The sequence below is a fragment of the Salvelinus namaycush genome, unplaced genomic scaffold (assembly GCF_016432855.1).
Source record: "Salvelinus namaycush isolate Seneca unplaced genomic scaffold, SaNama_1.0 Scaffold128, whole genome shotgun sequence".
In the NCBI taxonomy this organism is placed as follows: domain Eukaryota; kingdom Metazoa; phylum Chordata; class Actinopteri; order Salmoniformes; family Salmonidae; genus Salvelinus; species Salvelinus namaycush.
Window position 1 is genome coordinate 164,335 of NW_024057986.1, and position 26,472 is coordinate 190,806.

Consider the following 26,472-nt stretch of genomic DNA (forward strand, 5'->3'; position numbering starts at 1 on the left):
ATGGTGTATCTGTAGACACACCTCTGACACACCTTCATTAATATGGTGTATCCGTAGACACACCACCACACCTTCATTAATATGGTGTATCTGTAGACACACCTCCTCCCCACCTTCATTAATATGGTGTATCCGTAGACACACCACCACACCTTCATTAATATGGTGTATCTGTAGACACACCTTCAACACACCTTGATTTATTCAATCTCCACCCCCAAAAAATAGCAGGTGAATAGCAGGTGAATAGCAGGTGAATAGCAGGTGAATAGTGGGTGAATAGCAGGTGAATAGCAGGTGAATAGCAGGTGAATAGCAGGTGAATAGCAGGTAAATAGCAGGTGAATAGCAGGTGAATAGCAGGTGAATAGCAGGTGAATAGCAGGTAAATAGCAGGTAAATAGCAGGTGAATAGCAGGTGAATAGCGGGTGAATAGCGGGTGAATAGCAGGTGAATAGCGGGTGAATAGCAGGTGAATAGCAGGTGAATAGCGGGTGAATAGTGGGTGAATAGCAGGTGAATAGCGGGTGAATAGCGGGTGAATAGCAGGTGAATAGCGGGTGAATAGCAGGTGAATAGCGGGTGAATAGTGGGTGAATAGTGGGTGAATAGCAGGTAAATAGCGGGTGAATAGCAGGTGAATAGCAGGTAAATAGCAGGTGAATAGCAGGTGAATAGCAGGTGAATAGCGGGTGAATAGCAGGTGAATAGTGGGTGAATAGCAGGTGAATAGCAGGTGAATAGCAGGTGAATAGCAGGTGAATAGCAGGTGAATAGCAGGTGAATAGCGGGTGAATAGCAGGTGAATAGCAGGTGAATAGCAGGTGAATAGCAGGTAAATAGCAGGTAAATAGCAGGTGAATAGCAGGTGAATAGCGGGTGAATAGCGGGTGAATAGCAGGTGAATAGCAGGTGAATAGCAGGTGAATAGCAGGTGAATAGCAGGTGAATAGCGGGTGAATAGTGGGTGAATAGCAGGTGAATAGCGGGTGAATAGTGGGTGAATAGTGGGTGAATAGAGGTTGAATAGCGGGTAAATAGCGGGTGAATAGAGGTTGAATAGCAGGTGAATAGCAGGTAAATAGCGGGTGAATAGTGGGTGAATAGCAGGTGAATAGCGGGTGAATAGCGGGTGAATAGCAGGTGAATAGCGGGTGAATAGCAGGTGAATAGCGGGTGAATAGCAGGTGAATAGCGGGTGAATAGCGGGTGAATAGTGGGTGAATAGCAGGTGAATAGCAGGTGAATAGCAGGTGAATAGCAGGTGAATAGCAGGTGAATAGCGGGTGAATAGCGGGTGAATAGCAGGTGAATAGCAGGTGAATAGCAGGTGAATAGCAGGTAAATAGCAGGTGAATAGCAGGTGAATAGCAGGTGAATAGCGGGTGAATAGCAGGTGAATAGCGGGTGAATAGCGGGTAAATAGTGGGTGAATAGAGGTTGAATAGCAGGTAAATAGCGGGTGAATAGAGGTTGAATAGCAGGTGAATAGCAGGTAAATAGCAGGTGAATAGTGGGTGAATAGCAGGTGAATAGCGGGTGAATAGCGGGTGAATAGCAGGTGAATAGCGGGTGAATAGCAGGTGAATAGCGGGTGAATAGCAGGTGAATAGCGGGTGAATAGCGGGTGAATAGCGGGTGAATAGTGGGTGAATAGCAGGTGAATAGCAGGTGAATAGCAGGTGAATAGCAGGTGAATAGCAGGTGAATAGCAGGTGAATAGCAGGTGAATAGCAGGTGAATAGCGGGTAAATAGCGGGTGAATAGCGGGTGAATAGCGGGTGAATAGCAGGTGAATAGCAGGTGAATAGCAGCTAAATAGCAGGTGAATAGCGGGTGAATAGCGGGTGAATAGTGGGTGAATAGCAGGTGAATAGCAGGTGAATAGTGGGTGAATAGAGGTTGAATAGCGGGTAAATAGCAGGTGAATAGCAGGTGAATAGCAGGTGAATAGCAGGTGAATAGCGGTTGAATAGCAGGTGAATAGCAGGTAAATAGCAGGTGATTAGCAGGTGAATAGCGGTTGAATAGAGGTTGAATAGCGGGTAAATAGCAGGTGAATAGCAGGTGAATAGCAGGTGAATAGCAGGTGAATAGCGGTTGAATAGCAGGTGAATAGCAGGTAAATAGCAGGTGAATAGCAGGTGAATAGCGGTTGAATAGAGGTTGAATAGCGGGTAAATAGCAGGTGAATAGTGGGTGAATAGCGGGTGAATAGCAGGTGAATAGTGGGTGAATAGAGGTTGAATAGCGGGTAAATAGCAGGTGAATAGCAGGTGAATAGCAGGTGAATAGCGGTTGAATAGAGGTTGAATAGCAGGTGAATAGCAGGTGAATAGCGGGTGAATAGCAGGTGAATAGCGGGTGAATAGCAGGTGAATAGCAGGTGAATAGCAGGTGAATAGCAGGTGAATAGCGGGTGAATAGCAGGTGAATAGCAGGTGAATAGCAGGTGAATAGCGGGTGAATAGCGGGTGAATAGCAGGTGAATAGCGGGTGAATAGCAGGTGAATAGCAGGTAAATAGCAGGTGAATAGCGGGTGAATAGCGGGTGAATAGCAGGTGAATAGCAGGTGAATAGCAGGTGAATAGCAGGTGAATAGCAGGTAAATAGCAGGTGAATAGCGGGTGAATAGCGGGTGAATAGCAGGTGAATAGCGGGTGAATAGCAGGTGAATAGCAGGTGAATAGCAGGTGAATAGCAGGTGAATAGCAGGTGAATAGCAGGTGAATAGCGGGTGAATAGCAGGTGAATAGCAGGTGAATAGCAGGTGAATAGCGGGTGAATAGCAGGTGAATAGCAGGTGAATAGCGGGTGAATAGCGGGTGAATAGTGGGTGAATAGCAGGTGAATAGCAGGTGAATAGCAGGTGAATAGCAGGTGAATAGCAGGTGAATAGCGGGTGAATAGCAGGTGAATAGCAGGTGAATAGCAGGTAAATAGCAGGTGAATAGCAGGTAAATAGCAGGTGAATAGCGGGTGAATAGCGGGTGAATAGCAGGTGAATAGCGGGTGAATAGCAGGTGAATAGCGGGTGAATAGTGGGTGAATAGCAGGTGAATAGCAGGTGAATAGCAGGTGAATAGCAGGTGAATAGCGGGTGAATAGTGGGTGAATAGCAGGTAAATAGCAGGTGAATAGCAGGTGAATAGCGGGTGAATAGCGGGTGAATAGCAGGTGAATAGTGGGTGAATAGCAGGTGAATAGCGGGTGAATAGCGGGTGAATAGTGGGTGAATAGCAGGTGAATAGCGGGTGAATAGCGGGTAAATAGCAGGTGAATAGTGGGTGAATAGCAGGTGAATAGCGGGTAAATAGCAGGTGAATAGCAGGTGAATAGCAGGTGAATAGCAGGTGAATAGCGGGTGAATAGCAGGTGAATAGTGGGTGAATAGCAGGTGAATAGCAGGTGAATAGCAGGTGAATAGCAGGTGAATAGCGGGTGAATAGCGGGTGAATAGCAGGTGAATAGCAGGCTGTTCTCGTGCTTAAGTTCAGGGTCAGAATACACATAAGTGCATAAAAAGTGAATGGGTTCCATTTACGTGCGCTTAACTCGGGTCGGATTTGTCCTGTTAGCGTCTGGCTGCCAGGCTTGCTCATTGGGGCGTATGGGGGATATGCTTGTATTTGTGTGTGTGTGTTTTTGTGTGTGTGTTTGTGTGTGTGTGTGTGTGTGTGTGTGTGTAGAGGGGGAGGGGGGGGTGTCAAGTTGCCATACAGCCCCGCCCCTGTCCCCTTTCTCAAAATCATCCAGGATATCCTGCTCAAAGGGATCTCTGTCAAACAGCAGATTGAATTCAAGATCAAGATTTTGTTTTTCTCCTCCATTTATGTCATTTTTCACCCCTCACTATACGAGGCCTGTTAGAACATTTCTGGGTGTTGTATATTTTCTTGCAACAGAGCGGTAAACCAAAAAAACAACAATGTTGTGAGATTTAATTAATTAATTACTTTAATAAACCATGTGATTTTATTGTCACTGTACATTTAGTGCACAGGTAGAACTGACCCACTCAAACAAAACAAAACACATATTTACACATGAATACAGTGAGCATGACCACTGCAAAACACATCAAAATGCCCCCCATAATCTTTCCCAAATATGTGTGTCAAACATAGAGCTTCCATAATGTTTACATTATTTACAATTTACATTATTCTATTTGGCTTTTTGGGGCGGCAGGTAGCCTAGTCGTTAGAGGGGGGGGGGGCAGGTAGCCTAGTAGTTAGAGGGGGGCGGCAGGTAGCCTAGTAGTTAGAGCGTCGGACTAGTAACCGAAAGGTTGCTGGATCGAATCGCTGAGCTGACAAGGTAAAAATCTGTCGTTCTGCCCCTGAAACAAAGCAGTTAACTCACTGTTCCCCGGTAGGCCGTCATTGTAAATAAGAATTTGTTCTTAAACTGACTTGCCTAGTTAAAATAAATGTAAAAAAAATAAAATAATAATAAATAAATCTGAGATGAACATACATAGTCTCTCTTTAAAGGTAGAAGTTCATCCTGTAGGTATCACAACGAACCAAAGCTTTCATTCTTACCCTGATACCTCATACATCTTAACGTAGTGCTTTTATTAAAGGGGGAATCAACCCTCTGGGGGAATCAAATATCTAGGGTGCGTACCGCGCCCCGTAACTTCACTAGTCAATACACCGCGGACCACAACGAACCCTAAGTCGGCGACAAATTGTTGTTTGTGTTTTATGTAAATTCTAGTCATCTCAATGTGCACGGTGATAAGATACTCTAGTCCTCCACAAATGAAACATCGAACAAAAAGCTTCCCTTCCTCCCAGGAATGTGCCCCTTTTCACCTCCATGTTTTTAATACCTCTACAGGCAGTGATATTCCTGTATTTCTTTGCCACCGGGTCTCAGGGGGAACAGCCTGGCCCGCTTCCAAACCAGGAGTAATTGATATGTTCTGTCTGCTTTGTGCTGTACCAAAATTCATGGTAATGTACTGTATATAGCTTTATGTTCCCCCATTTTACGACACAAGGAGCCATCACCAAGTTCCCAAACACAACATGAAATAAAAAAAATGGACCACTGGCTCAACCTTTTGCTCTGGTCTCTTTTAGTTTTATTCAAAATAGGTGGTGACTAATATATTACTTAATTTCCTTTAATACTGAATTCAAAACAAATAATAACACATCATTTGTGAGAACACAACAGCCAATATATTAGATTAGGACTGGAAACAGTTATCATGGCAGATAGAACTGAAGGGGGTAGAATATGTAATATACTAACAATCACTGTGTACTTTTGAACTGTATTCTCTTCATTTAAACATGTTAACAAAGTACAACCAAAGATTCAACAGTCAGCTCATTAACAATCACAATAGTATTGGCCCTATTTGCCTTGCATAGCCCAGTGATCACTCTTTTACCTATTACACTGCTAATATGACTGTTATAACTCCTCTTATTAACCGTTAATAAACCGTTAAAGACGCCCGTGCAATCGCGTTAGCCGTCTAGAGCCATTTAGCCCAAAACCCTTCACTGCCAAGCCTGTTAAACGGTCTCCTCTCTGTCCCAGAGGTGACGGAGTCAATGCTGAGATTTAATTGCTCTATTTCTTTTGAGAATTTTCAGCTTCTGAAGACAATTAAAATTAATTGGATATATACCGTTTTAGCCTCTTAAAATAAATTAAGCATTTTTCACTTTTATTTTTCTTACATTAATTTGAGCGAATAAGGGGGGGGGGGGGGAGTTAGGAACAATAATTATCTTGAATTAATAATTATCTTTGAGGAGAACAGAGAAGGGAATAGTACTGAAACTCACAACTCATTGGAGAGATAATCTCTTTGTCTTCGTCTTATTAACATAGTTAATCATATTGTAGCGACCTTTACCCAACACCTCACAACCCCTTGTCATGAGACTTGAACCTCTTGTCATAATGGGTAAGGTGTTTGCTTGACAGTTGCTGGACCCAGGTTCAAGTACCGGTCGGTGCTACTCCCAAATGTACTACAATATAATGTCTGGTTGTAAGCTTCGAGGAGCTATTGGAATATGAAGTAAGTATCTGGATAGCTAATTTATATTCCCGATAGATTAAAATCCTGTGGCAATTGGGGAGAGAACTGATCTTGGACCAGTACATAGGACATGTTATCACTGTCCTGAGATCCTCTAAATGACTGAATTACAATGTTGGGGCCAATTCCATTCAACTCATGAAGCACACTGAAATTCAAATTCTCTTCAATGGTTTTTTATAAGGGTACATTTGGAATTTGGTTTAATTCCTCAATTGACTGGAGTTTAAATGGAAGTTATTTTTCTAATGTATATATATATATATTTAACCTTTATTTAACTAGGCAAGTCAGTTAAGAACTAATTCTTATTTACAATGACGGCCTACCCCGGCCAAACCTTCACCCGGACGACGCTGGGCCAATTGTGTACCGCCTTATGGGACTCCCAATCACGGCCGGTTGTGATACAGCCTGGAATCGAACCAGGGTCTGTAGTGACGCCTCTTGCACGGAGATAAAGTTCCTTCGACCGCTGCGCCACTCGGCAGCTCAAACCCTGCTGAATTAGGCTGCGTTCACACAGGCAGCCCAATTCAGATTTTTTTTTGTTGACCAATCACATCAGCTCAGAAAAAAATATGATGTGAAAACATGTGACTGGTCAAAAGACCAATTAGTGGGAAAAATATCAGAGTTGTGTAAACACAGCCTTTGGCAGTTATCATCGACCTTTTCATTCCCATAACCCTTTCTAGTTGTCAACATTACAGCAGACTATAGTTGACTGTAGAGGAGATGTTCTGAACAGTGATCGGTACACCTTTGAGAGGAGGGAGGTTGGGGTTGGTGGGTGCCAAGGGAATAGCAGTCTATCTCTTCTGTACTTAGCTATAGTTAGCTACACATTAACATGACTGTGAGTTGTTGGAGGTTAAGCTCTGTTCCCCACAGGGATCTCTGAAGTGGGGAACCCTGCTCCCTCTGCTCAGGGTACAACAGAGTAGGGTTGTCATGACAACAGTATCGTGACACCACTGTACTTTCCTTGGCAAAAAAAGAAAACACGAAGCAGAATTCACTCTATAGTCATTTAAAAAAAACGGCTTTATGTAAAATGTTGTGTGATATAACAGAGAGGAAAACAACTCTTGGGGACTCTGGGAAGGCTCTCTGACAACGGAAGGCCCTCTGACAACAGAAGGCTCTCTGACAACGGAAGGCTCTCTGACAACGGAAGGCTCTCTGACAACGGAAGGCTCTCTGACAACGGAAGGCTCTCTGACAACGGAAGGCTCTCTGACAACGGAAGGCTCTCTGACAACGGAAGGCCCTCTGACAACGGAAGGCTCTCTGACAACGGAAGGCCCTCTGACAACGGAAGACTCTCTCACAACGGAAGGCTCTCTGACAACGGAAGGCTCTCTGACAACGGAAGGCCCTCTGACAACGGAAGGCTCTCTGACAACGGAAGGCTCTCTCACAACGGAAGGCTCTCTGACAACGGAAGGCCCTCTGACAACGGAAGGCTCTCTGACAACGGAAGGCTCTCTGACAACGGAAGGCTCTCTGACAACGGAAGGCTCTCTGACAACGGAAGGCTCTCTGACAACGGAAGGCTCTCTGACAACGGAAGGCCCTCTGACAACGGAAGGCTCTCTGACAACGGAAGGCTCTCATTGACAACGGAAGGCTCTCATTGAGTAATGTAACTAAAAACCACATGACATGTCTTTTCATGTAACCACCATATCCTGGATTAACTGAGCTTGCTTGGCCAATTAGACTAATGGTATAGTCCCAAAAGTGTAAACCACACCCATCTGGCATTCCAAGCAAATGTTCAAAATATTTTGATTTTATTTCAACCCAGGTCTGGTTACGAAGGGCTCAAACTCTTACCCCTAAAGGTGTATGGATGTGTTTCTTTGATAAATAATATTACACGATAACAATAATCATACGCGATCCATTCCTGGGGAAATTGACACAATATACAGTACATATACAGTACCAGTCAAAGGTTTGGACACACCTGCTCATTCAAGGGTTTTTCTTAATTTTTTAATATTTTCCACATTGTAGAATAATTGTGAATACATCAAAACTATGAAATAACACATATGGAATCATGTAGTAACCAAAATAAAGTGTTAAACAAATCAAAATAGATGTTATATTTTAGATTCTTCAAAGTAGCCACCCTTTGCCTTGATGACAGCTTTGCACACTCCTGGCATTCTCTCAACCAACTTCACCTGGAATGCTTTTCCAACAGTCTTGAAGGAGTTCCCACATGCTGGCTGCTTTTCCTTCACTTTGCTGTCCAACTCATCCCAAACCATCTCAATTGGGTTGAGGTCGGGTGATTGTGGAGGCCAGGTCATCTGATGCAGCACTCCATCACCCTCCTTCTTGGTCAAATAGCCCTTACACAGCCTAGAGGTCTGTTAGGTCATTGTCCGGTTGAAAATCAATTGATAGTCCCACTAAGCTCAAACCAGATGGGATGGCGTATCGCTGCAGAATGCTGTGGTAGCCTGCTGGTTAAGTGTGCCTTGAATTCTAAATAAATCACAGACAGTGTCACCAGCAAAGCACCCCCACACTATCACACCTCCTCCTCCATGCTTCACGGTGGGAACCACACATGCAGAGATAATCCGTTCACCTACTCTGCATCTCACAATGACACGGCAGTTGGAACCCCAACATTTTTGGGGGGACTCATCAGACCAAAGGACAGATTTCCATCGGTCTAAATGTCCATTGTTTGTTCTTCTTATTGGTGTCCTTTAGTAGTGGTTTCTTTGCAGCAATTAGACCACGAGGCCTGATTCACGCAGTCTCCTCTGAACAGTTGATGTTGAGATGTGTCTGTTACTTGAACTCTGTGAAGCATTTATTTGGGCTGCAATTTCTGAGGCTGGTAACTCTAATGAACTTATCCTCTGCAGCAGAGGTAACTCTGGGACTTCCTTGCCTGTGGCGGTCCTCATGAGAGCCAGTTTCATCATAGCACTTAATGGTTTTTGCGACTGCACTTGAAGAATCTTTCAAAGTACTTGAATTTTTCTGTATTGACTGACCTTCATGTCTTAAAGTAATGATGGACTGTCATTTCTCTTCATTTTTTTGATCTGTTCTTGCCATCATATGGACTTGGTCCAAATAGGGCTATCTTCTGTATACCACCACTACCTTGTCACAACACAAATTATTGGCTCAAACGCATTAAGAAGGAAAGAAATTCCCCAAATTCACTTTTAACAAGGCGCACCTGTTAATTGAAATGCATTCCAGGTGACTACCTCATGAAGCTGGTTGAGAGAATTCCAAGAGTATGCAAAGCTGTCATCAAATAGGCAAAGGGTGGCTAATTTGAAGAATCTCAAATATTTTTGATTTGTTTAACACTTTTTTAGTTACTACATGATTCCATATCTGTTATTTCATAGTTGTGATGTCTTCACTATTATTCTACAATGTAGAAAATAGCAACAACAAAAAAGAAAGACCCTTAAATGAGTCGGTGTGTCCAAACTGTTGACTGGGACTGTATATACCAGACTATAATGTTATACAACTGACATAAAATTACAAACAAGAGAGAAAATAATTCATACTTGAGTAGCTCTAACCAATCAGATCGATCAGATACTTGAGTAGCTCTAACCAATCAGATCGATCAGATACTTGAGTAGCTCTAACCAATCCGATCGATCAGATACTTGAGTAGCTCTAACCAATCCGATCGATCAGATACTTGAGTAGCTCTAACCAATCAGATCGATCAGATACTTGAGTAGCTCTAACCAATCAGATCGATCAGATACTTGAGTAGCTCTAACCAATCCGATCGATCAGATACTTGAGTAGCTCTAACCAATCAGATCGATCAGATACTTGAGTAGCTCTAACCAATCAGATCGATCAGATACTTGAGTAGCTCTAACCAATCTGATCGATCAGATACTTGAGTAGCTCTAACCAATCCGATCGATCAGATACTTGAGTAGCTCTAACCAATCAGATCGATCAGATACTTGAGTAGCTCTAACCAATCCGATCGATCAGATACTTGAGTAGCTCTAACCAATCAGATCGATCAGATACTTGAGTAGCTCTAACCAATCAGATCGATCAGATACTTGAGTAGCTCTAACCAATCAGATCGATCAGATACTTGAGTAGCTCTAACCAATCAGATCGATCAGATACTTGAGTAGCTCTAACCAATCAGATCGATCAGATACTTGAGTAGCTCTAACCAATCAGATCGATCAGATCATACTATTCCTATTCACAAGGTGAGAAGAAACCAAACCTCTCAGTAGTTACAGGTGATCTAGACCGAAGAGTCTCTGATTATAACAGCAGTTCTGTACACAGCATCTTTATATACATGACTATATCCCACAGCGTTTTAATATTCACCCTTAAAATCAGTTTGTCTCGTTTCCCTCTATTCCTCATTCATTTCGTTCCATAGAAACAACTATCAGCGTTATAATGTCACTGTCATAGGTCTCCATGGCATCAACCCTCCTATTCAGGGGGGCTGTCCTTCATCCTCATTGGGCGATGCAGCTGTCATTCAAGCCTCCCCGACCCAAATATCAAGCCTTGGCCTCCAGCATCTCCAGGAAGAGTTTGTGCATGGGCACTTTTCCCTGCACCTTGACGCTGTAGAAGTGCTGCACGGCCTTGGCGGCGGTCTGACGGAGCAAGGGAAGGGTCATCAGCAGCTTTCCTGTCCGCCGAGGGTCCTCCGTGTTGTGGGCACCTTCTAAGTCCTGTAAGGCCTCATGGAGAGAGTCCTGGAGCCGCTGAACAGCCTCCACATTCTCTATATGCGTGGAGTCTAGAAGGAGAGAGAGAAGGAGGAGGGAAGGGGGAGAAAGAGAGGTAGAGAGAGAGACAGAGAGAGGGAGGGGGAGGTGAGGTAAAAAGAGGTGAGGTAGAGAGAGAGAGAGAGAGAGAGAGAGAGAGGGAGAGAGAGAGAGAGAGGTGAGGTAAAAAGAGGTGAGGTAGAGAGAGAGAGAGGGAGGTAGAGAGAGAGAAAGAGAGGGGAGAGAGAGAGGTGAGGTAGAGAGAGAGAGAGAGGGAGAGAGAGGTGAGGTAAAAAGAGGTGAGGTAGAGGTAGAGGTAGAGAGAGAGAGAGAGAGAGAGAGAGAGAGAGAGAGAGAGAGAGAGAGAGAGAGAGAGAGAGAGAGAGGGAGAGGGAGAGGGAGAGAGAGAGAGAGGTGATGTGAGGTAAAAAGAGGTGAGATAGAGAGAGAGAGAGAGGGAGGTAGAGAGAGAGAAAGAGAGGGGGAGAGAGAGAGAGAGGGAGGTGAGGTAGAGAGAGAGAGAGAGAGAGAGGGAGGGGGAGAGAGAGGTGAGGTCAAAAGAGGTGAGGTAGAGAGAAAAATAAATAACCTTTGGATGCCTTTTACTTAATGCAAACAAAAAGTAGTCCGCAAATAAAAACTTGGTGGTTCACAATTATTCCACCCCACTTTAAATTCTGTGGCAACTTTTTAGCAAGCATCATTTTTATTGAAAAGCTCTCTCTCTCTCTTTAGTTTATAGTTAATCACTGGACTTAAATAAAGGTGTGCACTGAGACTCCAGGGAGAGGACGGTAAGACTGTATAAATCTAAATATACTGTGGATAAGAGGGTGGAAAAATATATTTGTATCCCGGACCATATAGTCTCATCTACTAATTAATTCAGATGACTGCATTAGCTGTATGTGTGTGTGTGTGTGTGTGTGTGTGTGTGTGTGTGTGTGTGTGTGTGTGTGTGTGTGTGTGTGTGTGTGTGTGTGTGTGTGTGTGTGTGTGTGTGTGTGTGCGTGCGTGTGTGCGTGTGCATTAGCAGGGTATCGTTCAACTCTAGCTGCAGATGGCCTTAATTTCCATCAGAAAGAGAAAGCTGTCCCCTTAAAAACAACAGTCCTAAAATAAAAAACCAACCCAAAAAACACACAGCAAACCTCCACTTCATAGAAAGTCTACTTGACTGATTTTAACGAGACACTGGCTGACACACCAAGGGGACTTCCTGTTTATAAATGACTGGCTGACTCACCAAGGGGACTTCCTGTTTATAAATGACTGGCTGACTCACCAAGGGGACTTCCTGTTTATAAATGACTGGCTGACACACCAAGGGGACTTCCTGTTTATAAATGACTGGCTGACTCCACCAAGGGGACTTCCTGTTTCTAAATGACTGGCTGACACACCAAGGGGACTTCCTGTTTATAAATGACTGGCTGACTCCACCAAGGGGACTTCCTGTTTATAAATGACTGGCTGACTCCACCAAGGGGACTACCTGTTTATAAATGACTGGCTGACTCACCAAGGGGACTTCCTGTTTATAAATGACTGGCTGACTCCACCAAGGGGGCTACCTGTTTATAAATGACTGGCTGACACACCAAGGGGACTTCCTGTTTATAAATGACTGGCTGACTCCACCAAGGGGACTTCCTGTTTATAAATGACTGGCTGACTCACCAAGGGGGCTACCTGTTTATAAATGACTGGCTGACTCCACCAAGGGGACTACCTGTTTATAAATGACTGGCTGACTCACCAAGGGGGCTACCTGTTTATAAATGAAGTGTCAAATCCCTACATTTTATGACCAAAATTCCAGAGAATCAGGAACAGAGTACTTTAAAAATAGAGCAGTAGAAAACAGAACATGTAAATGAGGCAGAAAAACATAAAGTAGAGAGCTAATTACATTCTTAACTGACTGTTTTTGTCTGTTACCAGGCAGCCAGCTATCTTCTGTGTAAATTACCTTTCTATCAGGGGACATTAACTAGGCTACGTGGACCGTACATGTGTTCCGCTCCACTCTGCATTTGGCCCTTCATGTTAATGCCGATGTGATCCTTCTCCGCGGCGTGTGTGTGTATGTGTGTGTGTGTATGTGTGTGTGTGTGTGTGTTAGTGAGAGAGGGGCAGAGTGCATAACTAACTTTCAAGAAACAATTTCCATATAATCCGTCAGCAGGCTGGCGTCAATCGCGTCGATACTGCGCTAATGACCAAATTAATGGCCATACATTTCCAGAGCTGTCACACAGACACACACACATATACACCTCTCATTCTGTTTTTCCTCTGTGATCCTTCCTCTCTCCTCATTCCGTTATTCCCCTCCCTCCCTCCCTCCCTCCCTCCCTCCCTCCCTCCCTCCCTCCCTCCCTCCCTCCCTCCCTCCCTCCCTCCCTCTCATTCATCTCGTGAGGAGTTTGTCATCTGAAGACTAAAGAGAAAGCTCCCTGCTCAGCATTTTTCATTTCTCAGTATGTCAGGCAGGAAGCAGGAGAAAAAGGCCCTCAATCAGTCACTGATTAGCAGGGGGGCTGGACCCTCCAGACTGTCACTGATTAGTAAGGGGACAGGACCCTCCAGACTGTCACTGATTAGTAAGGGGACAGGACCCTCCAGACTGTCACTGATTAGTAAGGGGACAGGACCCTCCAGACTGTCACTGATTAGTAAGGGGACAGGACCCTCCAGACTGTCACTGATTAGTAGGGGGACAGGACCCTCCAGACAGTCACTGATTAGTAAGGGGACAGGACCCTCCAGACTGTCACTGATTAGTAAGGGGACAGGACCCTCCAGACTGTCACTGATTAGCAGGGGGGCTGGACCCTCCAGACTGTCACTGATTAGTAAGGGGACAGGACCCTCCAGACTGTCACTGATTAGTAAGGGGACAGGACCCTCCAGACTGTCACTGATTAGTAAGGGGACAGGACCCTCCAGACTGTCACTGATTAGTAAGGGGACAGGACCCTCCAGACTGTCACTGATTAGCAGGGGGGCTGGACCCTCCAGACTGTCACTGATTAGCAGGGGGGCTGGACCCTCTAGACTGTCACTGATTAGTAAGGGGACAGGACCCTCCAGACAGTCACTGATTAGTAGGGTGATTGGCAGGGGGGCTGGACCCTCCAGATAGTCACTGGTTAGCAGGGGGGCTGGACCCTCCAGATAGTCAATTATTAGTAAGGGGACAGGATCCTCCAGACAGTCACTGATTAGTAAGGGGACAGGACCCTCCAGACAGTCACTGATTAGTAAGGGGACAGGACCCTCCAGACAGTCACTGATTAGTAAGGGGACAGGACCCTCCAGACAGTCACTGATTAGTAAGGGGACATGACCCTCCAGACAGTCATTGATTAGTAGGGGGACAGGACCCTCCAGACAGTCACTGATTAGTAGGGGGACAGGACCCTCCAGACAGTCACTGATTAGTAAGGGGACAGGACCCTCCAGACAGTCACTGATTAGTAAGGGGACAGGACCCTCCAGACAGTCATTGATTAGTAGGGGGACAGGACCCTCCAGACAGTCACTGATTAGTAAGGGGACAGGACCCTCCAGACAGTCACTGATTAGTAGGGGGACAGGACCCTCCAGACAGTCACTGATTAGTAGGGGGGCAGGACCCTCAAAACAGTTATTGATTAGTAGGGGGGCCCTCCAAACAGTTATTGATTAGTAGGGGGACCCTCGAAACAGTTATTGATTAGTAGGGGGACCCTTGAAACAGTTATTGATTAGTAGGGGGACCCTCCAAACAGTTATTGATTAGTAGGGGGACCCTCCAAACAGTCATTGATTAGTAGGGGGACCCTCCAAACAGTTATTGATCAGTAGGGGGACCACATGGAGCCCCAATGTTCATTCGGCTTCACTTAACAATTTTTTTTGACAGACCCTGTTTTCCTTGTTTAAAGCTAATATACTGTGGAGGGCTGGCAGGCTAATATACAGCACTGTGGAGGGCTGGCAGGCTAATATACAGCACTGTGGAGGGCTGGCAGGCTAATATACAGTACTGTGGAGGGCTGGCAGGCTAATATACAGTACTGTGGAGGGCTGGCAGGCTAATATACAGTACTGTGGAGGGCTGGCAGGCTAATATACAGTACTGTGGAGGGATGGCAGGCTAATATACAGTACTGTGGAGGGCTGGCAGGCTAATATACAGTACTGTGGAGGGCTGGCAGGCTAATATACAGTACTGTGGAGGGCTGGCAGGCTAATATACAGCACTGTGGAGGGCTGGCAGGCTAATATACAGTACTGTGGAGGGCTGGCAGGCTAATATACAGTACTGTGGAGGGCTGGCAGGCTAATATACAGCACTGTGGAGGGCTGGCAGGCTAATATACAGTACTGTGGAGGGCTGGCAGGCTAATATACAGCACTGTGGAGGGCTGGCAGGCTAATATACAGTACTGTGGAGGGCTGGCAGGCTAATATACAGTACTGTGGAGGGCTGGCAGGCTAATATACAGTACTGTGGAGGGCTGGCAGGCTAATATACAGTACTGTGGAGGGCTGGCAGGCTAATATACAGTACTGTGGAGGGCTGGCAGGCTAATATACAGTACTGTGGAGGGCTGGCAGGCTAATATACAGTACTGTGGAGGGCTGGCAGGCTAATATACAGCACTGTGGAGGGCTGGCAGGCTAATATACAGTACTGTGGAGGGCTGGCAGGCTAATATACAGTACTGTGGAGGGCTGGCAGGCTAATATACAGCACTGTGGAGGGCTGGCAGGCTAATATACAGTACTGTGGAGGGCTGGCAGGCTAATATACAGTACTGTGGAGGGCTGGCAGGCTAATATACAGTACTGTGGAGGGCTGGCAGGCTAATATACAGTACTGTGGAGGGCTGGCAGGCTAATATACAGTACTGTGGAGGGCTGGCAGGCTAATATACAGTACTGTGGAGGGCTGGCAGGCTAATATACAGTACTGTGGAGGGCTGGCAGGCTAATATACAGCACTGTGGAGGGCTGGCAGGCTAATATACAGTACTGTGGAGGGCTGGCAGGCTAATATACAGCACTGTGGAGGGCTGGCAGGCTAATATACAGTACTGTGGAGGGCTGGCAGGCTAATATACAGCACTGTGGAGGGCTGGCAGGCTAATATACAGCACTGTGGAGGGCTGGCAGGCTAATATACAGCACTGTGGAGGGCTGGCAGGCTAATATACAGTACTGTGGAGGGCTGGCAGGCTAATATACAGCACTGTGGAGGGCTGGCAGGCTAATATACAGCACTGTGGAGGGCTGGCAGGCTAATATACAGTACTGTGGAGGGCTGGCAGGCTAATATACAGTACTGTGGAGGGCTGGCAGGCTAATATACAGCACTGTGGAGGGCTGGCAGGCTAATATACAGCACTGTGGAGGGCTGGCAGGCTAATATACAGCACTGTGGAGGGCTGACAGGCTGATATACAGTACTGTGGAGGGCTGGCAGGCTAATATACAGCACTGTAGAGGGCTGGCAGGCTAATATACAGTACTGTGGAGGGCTGGCAGGCTAATATACAGCACTGTGGAGGGCTGGCAGGCTAATATACAGTACTGTGGAGGGCTGGCAGGCTAATATACAGCACTGTGGAGGGCTGGCAGGCTAATATACAGCACTGTGGAGGGCTGGCAGGCTAATATACAGTACTGTGGAGGGCTGGCAGGCAGCTGTTGTTACAGAGAGATCACTTCAGATTCAATTCCAAATGTGTCATTTTTGCAAGTCCCCGGGATGTACATTTGCAGAATGTTTGCAAAAGTACTGAAAATTAAATGCAGAAATATCTTATTTACAAACACTACCGTTCAAAAGTTTGGGGTCACCTAGAAATGTCCTTGTTTTTGAAAGAAAAGCTAATTTTTCATCCATTAAAATAACATCAAATTGATGTTGAAGCTCCTGGAGGTTTGTTTTAACACAGTGTCCAAAGAAGGGCCAGAAGTATACAGAATGGTGTCGTCTGCGTAGAGGTGGATCAGAGAATCACCAGCAGCAAGAGCGACATCATTGATGTATACAGAGAAAAGAGTCGGCCCGAGGATTGAACCCTGTGGCACCCCCATAGAGACTGCCAGAGGTCCGGACAACAGGCCCTCCGATTTGACACACTGAACTCTATCAAAGAAGTAGTTGGTGAACCATACGAGGAAGTCATTTGAGAAGCCAAGGCTGTTGAGTCTGCCGATAAGAATGTGGTGATTGACAGAGTCGAAAGCCTTGGCCAGGTCGATGAAGACGGCTGCACAGTAATGTCTCTTATCGATGGCGGTTCAAAACATCGAATGTTACAGGTTGTAAGGCAACAAAATAGGAAAAATGCCAAGGAGGTGAATACTTTCACAAGCCACTGTATGGAGCATCAGCATTTGTGGGTTGGTTAACAGGCTCAAAATGGCCAGAAGCAAAGGTCTTTCTTCTGAAACTCGTCAGTCTATTCTTGTTCTGAGAAATGAAGGCTGTTCCATGCGAGAAATTGCCAATAAACTGAAGATCTCGTACAATGCTGTGTACTACTCCCTTTACAGAACAGCTCAAACTGGCTCTAACCAGAATAGAAAGACGAGTGGGAGGCCCCGGTGCACAACTGAGCCAGAGGACAAGTACATTAGTGTCTTGTTTGAGAAACAGACATCTCACAAGTCCTCAACTGGCAGCTTCATTAAATAGTACCCGCAAAACACCAGTCTCAACGTCAACAGTGAAGAGGCGACTCCGGGATGCTGGCCTTCTAGGCAGAGTTCCTCTGTCTAGTGTCTGTGTTCTTTTGCCCATCTTAATCTTATATTTTTATTGGCCAGTCTGAGATATGTTTTTTTTCTTTGCAATTCTGCCTAGAAGGCCAGCATCCCGGAGTCACCTCTTCATTGTCATTGAAACTATTGTCTTTTTTTGTTGTCTTATGTTGCACCTACTCCTCATTTTCCAGGAATATTCATGTTACTGAATGTATCCAGAGTATTTTCAGATTTTATCAACAAATGGAGTGAAAAATACAGTAAATGTAAAATGCACATGAAATCAACCGTGTAAAGTTTGGATTCTATCTTTGTCAGGTGAACTGTTGTGTCCTCACCTTTTAGTCTAATAATTTTCCCGTGATCTCCAAAATGTTCCTTTTTCAATTGCTACCATGGTTATGCTTTTTCAGATGTCTTCTGTAAGAAACATTTCAATGTATCCCTATAGAGTGTAAAAGGTTAATCCTTAACCTAGTCAGAATTAATGCCTTAACTTAACCGTAGAGTTGCTTCTGTGTGCCTAATATGACTCAAACGTCTGGAGTTTATTTCACCTTTGACCTTTATGTGGAGCGGTGAGCCTAAATACAGGATTTCACCACTAGGGGCAACAGTGAGCACTTTAATCCGCTAGCTCCGGCACCGAGGGTCTCGTCTTCAATTCCAATTGTTTTTGCAACTTTGAAATTGGACATTTAGAGCAACTTCAAAATTTGTTGTTTGGTGAAACGTGGAAAAACATCTATTTCTGCAGTGAGACTGTGAGAGCTTGTTGCCTGTTATGGAGATAAAGCGGGGAAGAGAGAGAGAGAGAGAGAGAGAGAGAGAGAGAGAGAGAGAGAGAGAGAGAGAGAGAGAGAGAGAGAGAGAGAGAGAGAGAGAGAGAGAGAGAGAGAGAGAGAGAGAGAGAGAGAGAGAGAGAGAGAGAGAGAGAGAGAGAGAGAGAGAGAGAGAGAGAGAGAGAGAGAGAGAGAGAGAGAGAGAGAGAGAGAGAGAGAGAGAGAGAGAGAGAAAGAGAACACTGACAATCACACACACACTAAACACACACAGACATGCACTCAGAAGAGGCAAGGACATCCACACACACACACACACACACACACACACACACACACACACACACACACACACACACACACACACACACACACACACACACACACACACACACACACACACACACACACACACACACACACACACACTATAGAGTTATTTAATTAAAGAGCCGTGTTGCCAACCCTTTCGTCCCCTTGCTTATCTCAGACCGTCTGTGTGGAGGTCAGATAGAACATCAATTGTTTTGTTTCATTTCTTTGTTTGTTTTAATTATATGTCAGATAGCAGATTTATTAGAGATTTACCATTCAGATGTACCCTACTGTCAAGCTTCAGGGGGGGGGGACTGTTTCCTGTGTCTCGTTTTGACAATAGGTTTATATTAGTGTGTTTGTGTGTGTGTGTGTGTGTGTGTGTGTGTGTGTGTGTGTGTGTGTGTGTGTGTGTGTGTGTGTGTGTGTGTGTGTGTGTGTGTGTGTGTGTGTGTGTGTGGATGTCCTTGCCTCTTCTGAGTGCATGTCTGTGTGTGTGTATAGTGTTTGTGTGCGTATGTGTGTGTGTGTGTGTGTGTCCGTGTCCTACCTGAATTGGAGAGGGCGATGGCTTTAAGTGTGACAAACTCCTCCTTCTCCATGCTCAGCTTCTTGTAGCGTCGAACCAGAGGCAGGATGGCAACGTGCAGGTCCAGCAGGCCAGATAGACGAGCGTGCTCCTCATCAACCACATAGTCCTCAGCATACACCAGCTCCTCCTCACAGGCCAACGAGCGGAACACGATGTTCAGGACCAGGATCTCCATCCAGGCACTCTGCAGTAGACTCATCTGGTCTGCCAGAGACAGGCTGGAGAATCCTGGGAGAGGAGGGAGACACAGATATTTAAAGATGTAGGTTTATCAGGAATAGGATAATTGGATCGACTAACCTGTGCCCCCCGCACATTGGCTTTGTACCCTGTATACTCCATTCGATGGCGCCGGAGGAGAATGCTGCCGTCTTATCGGCTCTTAACCAACCATGCTATTTTGTTAGTTTTTTCACGTTGTTCGTAATATGTTTTGTACGTAATGTTGCTGCTACCGTCTCTTATGACTGAAAAGAGCTTCTGGACATCAGAACTGCGATTGCTCACCTCAAACTGGACGACGAGTTCTTCTTCAATGAGTCGGACGGGAGGGATAATAATATTGACCCCCGACCAGGCCCAGATCCCCGTTATTCACTGGAGAAGGAAACTGAGATTTCGTGGAAAATCGATCAGTGTGCCATGCGAGGATCAGGCGACAAGTGGCTAATCTGCCCTTGCCTTCTGTCCTGCTAGCTAACGTTCAATCGCTGGAAAATAACTGAACTGAAAGCATGTATATCCTACCAACCGGACATTAAAAACTGTAATATCTTGTGTTTCACCAAGTCGTGGCTGAATGACGACATTAAGAACATACAGCTGGCGGGTTACACACTCTATCGGCAGGACAGAAAAGCAGCCTCTGGTAAGACAAGGGGCGGGGGCCTATGCATTTATGTAAACAACAGCTGGTGCACGATAGCTAAGGAAGTCTCGAGGTTCTACTCGCCTGAGGTAGAATATCTCATGATAAGCTGTAGACCACACTATTTACCAAGAGAGTTTTCATCTGTATTTCTCGTAGCTGTCTACATACCACCACAGACCGATGCTGGCACTAAAACCGCACTCAATGAGCTGTATACCGCCATAAGAAAACAGAAAAACGCTCATCCAGAGGCGGCGCTCCTAGTGGCCGGTCTCTTTAATGCAAAGAAAATTCTAGACCACCTTTACTCCACACACAGAGATGTGTACAAAGCTCTCCCTTGCCCTCCATTTGATCAAATCTGACAATAATTATATCGTCCTGATTCCTGCTTAGAAGCAAAAATTAAAGCACCAGTGACTCGTTCTATAAAAAAGTGGTCAGATGAAGCAGATTCTAAGCTACAGGACTGTTTTGCTAGCACAGACTGGAATATGTTCCGGGACTTTTCTGATGGCATTGAGGAGTACACCACATCAGTCACTGGATTTATCAATAAGTGCATCGAGGACGACTGTACGCACATACCCCAACTAGAAGCCATGGATTACAGGCAACATTCGCACTGAGCTAAAGGGTAGAGCTGCCGCTTTCAAGGTGCGGGACTCTAACCCAGAAGCTTACAAGAAATCCTGCTATGCCCTGCGATGAACCATCAAACAGGCAAAGCATCAATACAGGACTAAGATCGAATCGTACTACACCGGCTCCGAAGCTCCTCGGATGTGGCAGGGCTTACAAACTATTACAGACTACAAAGGAAAGCACAGCCAAGAGCTGCCCAGTGACACGAGCCTACCAGACGAGCTAAATAACTTCTACGCCCGCGTCGAGGCAAGTAACACTGAAACATGCATGAGAGCATCAGCTGTTCCGGACGACTGTGTGATCACGCTCTCCGCAGCCGATGTGAGTAAGATCATTAAACATGGCAACGTTCACAAGGCCGCAGGGCCAAACACACCTCCCTCTGCAACTGGATCCTGGACTTCCTGACGGGCCGCCCCCAGGTGGTAAGGGTAGGTAACAACACATCCGCCACGCTGATCCTCAACACGGGGGCCCCTCAGGGGTGCGTGCTCAGTCCCCTCCTGTACTCCCTGTTCACTAATGACTGCACGGCCAGGCACGACTCCAACACCATCATTAAGTTTACTGATGACACAACAGTGATCACCGACAATGATGAGACGGTCTATAGGGAGGAGGTCAGAGACCTGACCGTGTGGTGCAAGGACAACAACCTCTCCCTCAACGTGATCAAGACAAAGGAGATTATTGTGGACTACAGGAAAAGGAGGACTGAGCACGCCCCCATTCTCATCGACGGGGCTGTAGTGGAGCAGGTTGAGAGCTCGTCCACATCACCAACCAACTAAAATAGTCCAAGCACACCAAGACAGTCGTGAAGACGGCACGACAAAACCTATTCCCCCTCAGGAGACTGAAAAGATTTGGCAAGGGTCCTCAGATCCTCAAAGGGTTTTACAGTGGCACAATCAATAGCATCCTGACGGGTTGCATCACTGCCTGGTATGGCAACTGCCCGTCTTCAGACCGCAAGGCCCTACAGAGGATAGTGAGCACGGCCCAGTACATCCCCGGGGCCAAGCTTCCTGCCATCCAGGATCTCTATACCAAGCAGTTTCAGAGGAAGGCCCTAAAAATTGTCAAAGACTCCAGCCAACCTAGTCATAGACTGTTCTCTCTGCTACCGCCAAGTCTAGGTCCAGGAGGCTTCTAAACAGCTTCTACCCCCAAGCCATAAGACTCCCGAACAGCTTATCAAATGGCTACCCCGAATATTTGCTGCACTTCAATTATTTGTTATTCTTATCTATAATTTTTTTTTTTAGGTATTTTATTAAAACTGCATTGTTGGTTAAGGGCTTGTAAAGTAAACATTTCATCTGTTGTATTCGGCTCATGTGACAAATACAATTTGATTTGATTACTGCTTTGTGTTACAGTTCATTGATACAATCAGCAAGAGTGTTTTTTTGGGGGATCTTGTAATGTAGCATTTTACGACTAACAATCGTATTGTGACTCTACAAATGACATGTCACAGCTAGCTCATATACCCATGTGTACTCAGCCCTCTGTTCTCACTCCGCAGTCACGTTAGCTAGCTCAAACTCCATGTGTTTAAGGGCTGTGTGTGTGTGTACATGTGTTGATGTGTGTGTTTGTGTGAGCGTGTGTGTGTTAGTGATGCGTGGGTCAGCTGTTTGTTCACCCGCTCGCAATAGCTAACGACCCGCACGCGACTGCCTGACTATATGTGATAAAGTGAAAATCTGAGGCCCGTAGCCGACCCTGACCCGTTAATATAGAACATGTCAGAGATGGCGGAACGATTGTTTGACAGGCCTTTGTTTAGATAGGCATGTGTTTCTGCTTATACTGTAATTTACGACATCTTAGTGGGCTATTTGTTAGTAAACTTGTCTATAATTAGATACATTCAGTTTATCTTCTGTCATTATACAGTATGTTGCCCTAGAAGACAAAATAAATCATTGTTCACCAGAATAACATCATAAATGATAGAATGAGAGCTTCCATCTGGTTGACATCAGTAAACATCAACAAAAGCTATTTCCTGGATGGTCTGAACCATAGACACAGTATATCTGTATAGCTGTGGGCCAATTGTTTACCGCCTCATGGGTCTCCCGGTCGCAGCCGGCTGCGACATAGCCTGGGATCGAACCCAATCGTCAAATTTCTAAGATGCGTCAAACGTCAAATTTCGAAGTTAAGGGTTACAATTAAGTGTTAAGGTTTGGGATAGTGTTAAAGTTACGGTTTTAAAGGCATTTTTACGACATCCTCAGGACATGGATAGACGTCCAATTTCGAAGTCAATCTTGAGCGATCTGGCTGGGTATATCATTGGTCCCTCCCTTCACACTGAGGAGATATTTGCTAGTCAAATCAATCGATCGATCAATCAAAACGTATGTAGGGCTTTTTATTAACAGAGACAAAAACAGACATAAAACAGACATAAAACAGACATATTCGTTCCCCCATCAACTGCAACCCATCAACCACCTTGACTAGATATCCTAAATACCAAGTTTTATACAGACGAGAGAGAGAGATAGAGAGAGAGAGAGAGAGAGAGAGAGAGAGAGAGAGAGAGAGAGAGAGAGAGAGAGAGAGAGAGAGAGAAAAGGGGTGAGGGCAGAGGAAGAGAGAGAGAGAGAGAGAGAGAGAGAGGGAGAGAGAGGGAGAGAGAGAGAGAGAGAGAGAGAGAGAGATAGAGGGAGAGGGAGAGATAGAGGGAGAGGGAGAGAGGAGGGAGAGAGGAGGGAGAGAGGAGAGAGAGAGAGAGAGGAGGAGAGAGATAAAGAAGAGTGGTCGGGTCTCATTGATTAGCAGATAGTAATCAGCTCTCTGAATGCGAGGGGTATTGATTCAGGCTTCTAATCTGACACACACTACACTGATAGAAGACATCCGCCACACACACACACACACACATTGGGAGATTGGCGGGTTGGGGTGCTATAGTGAGGACTAGCGGATCAACAAATGGCGATGGGACGCTGTGTTATCAATGAAGTATGTATTTATAAATACATATCATTGATAACATATTTAATTCTTTATATTTTATCAACTGTTTCTATACTTTCCCCTTTCTCTCTCTCTCTCTCTCTCTCTCTCTCTCTCTCTCTCTCTCTCTCTCTCTCTCTCTCTTCCTCTGCTCACCCCTTTTCTCTCTCTCTCTCTCTCTCTCCTTCTCTCCCTCTTCCTCTTCCTCTGCCCTCGCCCCTTTTTTTTTTCTTACTGACGAGTCACGGTTTTGTCTCACCAGGAATGATGGTCGGATTCTGTCTCGTTGTCAGTACCAGAACGTATTATCTCTGTCTCATGGTCAGTACCAGAAGGTATTATCTCTGTCTGGATGTCAGTACCAGAAGGTATTATCTCTGTCTGGTTGTCAGTACCAGAAGGTATTATCTCTGTCTGGTTGTCAGTACCAGAAGGTATTATCTCTGTGTGGTTGTCAGTACCAGAAGGTATTATCTCTGTCTGGTTGTCAGTACCAGAAGGTATTATATCTGTCTGGTTGTCAGTACCAGAAGGTATTATCTCTGTCTGGTTGTCAGTACCAGACGGTATTATCTCTGTCTGGTTGTCAGTACCAGAAGGTAGTTTTATAGTGCAGTAAATACAGTTCACTAAATATTGTACAATGGAGGTCTGCTTTGTCTGTGGTGGAGCTTAAAGCTCTCGCTCATAGAGCCCTAACAGACAGCAGTTATCTCTCTCATAGAGCCCTAACAGACAGCAGTTATCTCTCTCATAGAGCCCTAACAGATAGCAGTTATCTCTCTCATAGAGCCCTAACAGACAGCAGTTATCTCTCTCATAGCGCCCTGACAGACAGCAGTTATCTCTCTCATAGCGCCCTAACAGACAGCAGTTATCTCTCTCATAGAGCCCTAACAGACAGCAGTTATCTCTCTCATAGAGCCCTAACAGACAGCAGTTATCTCTCATAGAGCCCTAACAGACAGCAGTTATCTTCCTCATAGAGCCCTAACAGACAGACAGCAGTTATCTTCCTCATAGAGCCCTAACAGACAGCAGTTATCTCTCTCATAGAGCCCTAACAGACAGCAGACAACAAATAGTCGGTTAGGTAATATAGTCCCCCTACCTGGGATGTGTTTGGAGTGGTTTGGTTAGGTAATATAGTCCCCCCTACCTGGGATGTGTTTGGAGTGGTTTGGTTAGGTAATATAGTCCCTCTACCTGTGATGTGTTTGGAGTGGTTTGGTTAGGTAATATAGTCCCCCTACCTGGGATGTGTTTGGAGTGGTTTGGTTAGGTAATATAGTCCCTCTACCTGGGATGTGTTTGGAGTGGTTTGGTTAGGTAATATAGTCCCTCTACCTGGGATGTGTTTGGAGTGGTTTGGTTAGGTAATATAGTCCCTCTACCTGGGATGTGTTTGGAGTGGTTTGGTTAGGTAATATAGTCCCCCTACCTGGGATGTGTTTGGAGAGGTTTGGTTAGGTAATATAGTCCCTCTACCTGGGATGTGTTTGGAGTGGTTTGGTTAGGTAATATAGTCCCTCTACCTGGGATGTGTTGGGAGTGGTTTGGTTAGGTAATATAGTCCCCCTACCTGGGATGTGTTGGGAGTGGTTTGGTTAGGTAATATAGTCCCCCCTACCTGGGATGTGTTTGGAGTGGTTTGGTTAGGTAATATAGTCCCTCTACCTGGGATGTGTTTGGAGTGGTTTGGTTAGGTAATATAGTCCCTCTACCTGGGATGTGTTTGGAGTGGTTTGGTTAGGTAATATAGTCCCCCTACCTGGGATGTGTTTGGAGTGGTTTGGTTAGGTAATATAGTCCCTCTACCTGGGATGTGTTTGGAGTGGTTTGGTTAGGTAATATAGTCCCTCTACCTGGGATGTGTTTGGAGTGGTTTGGTTAGGTAATATAGTCCCCCCTACCTGGGATGTGTTTGGAGTGGTTTGGTTAGGTAATATAGTCCCTCTACCTGGGATGTGTTGGGAGTGCTCTGTAGGTAATATAGTCCCTCTACCTGGGATGTGTTTGGAGTGGTTTGGTTAGGTAATATAGTCCCTCTACCTGGGATGTGTTTGGAGTGGTTTGGTTAGGTAATATAGTCCCTCTACCTGGGATGTGTTTGGAGTGGTTTGGTTAGGTAATATAGTCCCCCTACCTGGGATGTGTTTGGAGTGGTTTGGTTAGGTAATATAGTCCCTCTACCTGGGATGTGTTTGGAGTGGTTTGGTTAGGTAATATAGTCCCTCTACCTGGGATGTGTTTGGAGTGGTTTGGTTAGGTAATATAGTCCCCCTTACCTGGGATGTGTTTGGAGTGGTTTGGTTAGGTAATATAGTCCCCCTACCTGGGATGTGTTTGGAGTGGTTTGGTTAGGTAATATAGTCCCTCTACCTGGGATGTGTTTGGAGTGGTTTGGTTAGGTAATATAGTCCCTCTACCTGGGATGTGTTTGGAGTGGTTTGGTTAGGTAATATAGTCCCTCTACCTGGGATGTGTTTGGAGTGGTTTGGTTAGGTAATATAGTCCCTCTACCTGGGATGTGTTTGGAGTGGTTTGGTTAGGTAATATAGTCCCTCTACCTGGGATGTGTTTGGAGTGATTTGGTTAGGTAATATAGTCCTTCTACCTGGGATGTGTTTGGAGTGGTTTGGTTAGGTAATATAGTCCCCCTACCTGGGATGT

General features: G+C 45.5%; 1 protein-coding gene across 1 annotated transcript in view; it reads right to left on the reverse strand.

Annotated features, from left to right (window-relative positions):
• Positions 1 to 10,634: 10,634 nt before the first annotated feature.
• LOC120036272 (steroid hormone receptor ERR2-like) overlaps positions 10,635 to 26,472 on the reverse strand; it is an 85,968-nt gene continuing 70,130 nt past the window's right edge. Inside the window, exons 5-6 of the mRNA XM_038982751.1 lie at positions 19,260 to 19,529; positions 10,635 to 10,879 (exon numbers count right to left, since the gene is read on the reverse strand). Of these exons, the coding sequence (XP_038838679.1) occupies positions 10,635 to 10,879; positions 19,260 to 19,529 (515 nt within the window). The remainder of the gene's footprint in view (positions 10,880 to 19,259; positions 19,530 to 26,472) is intronic.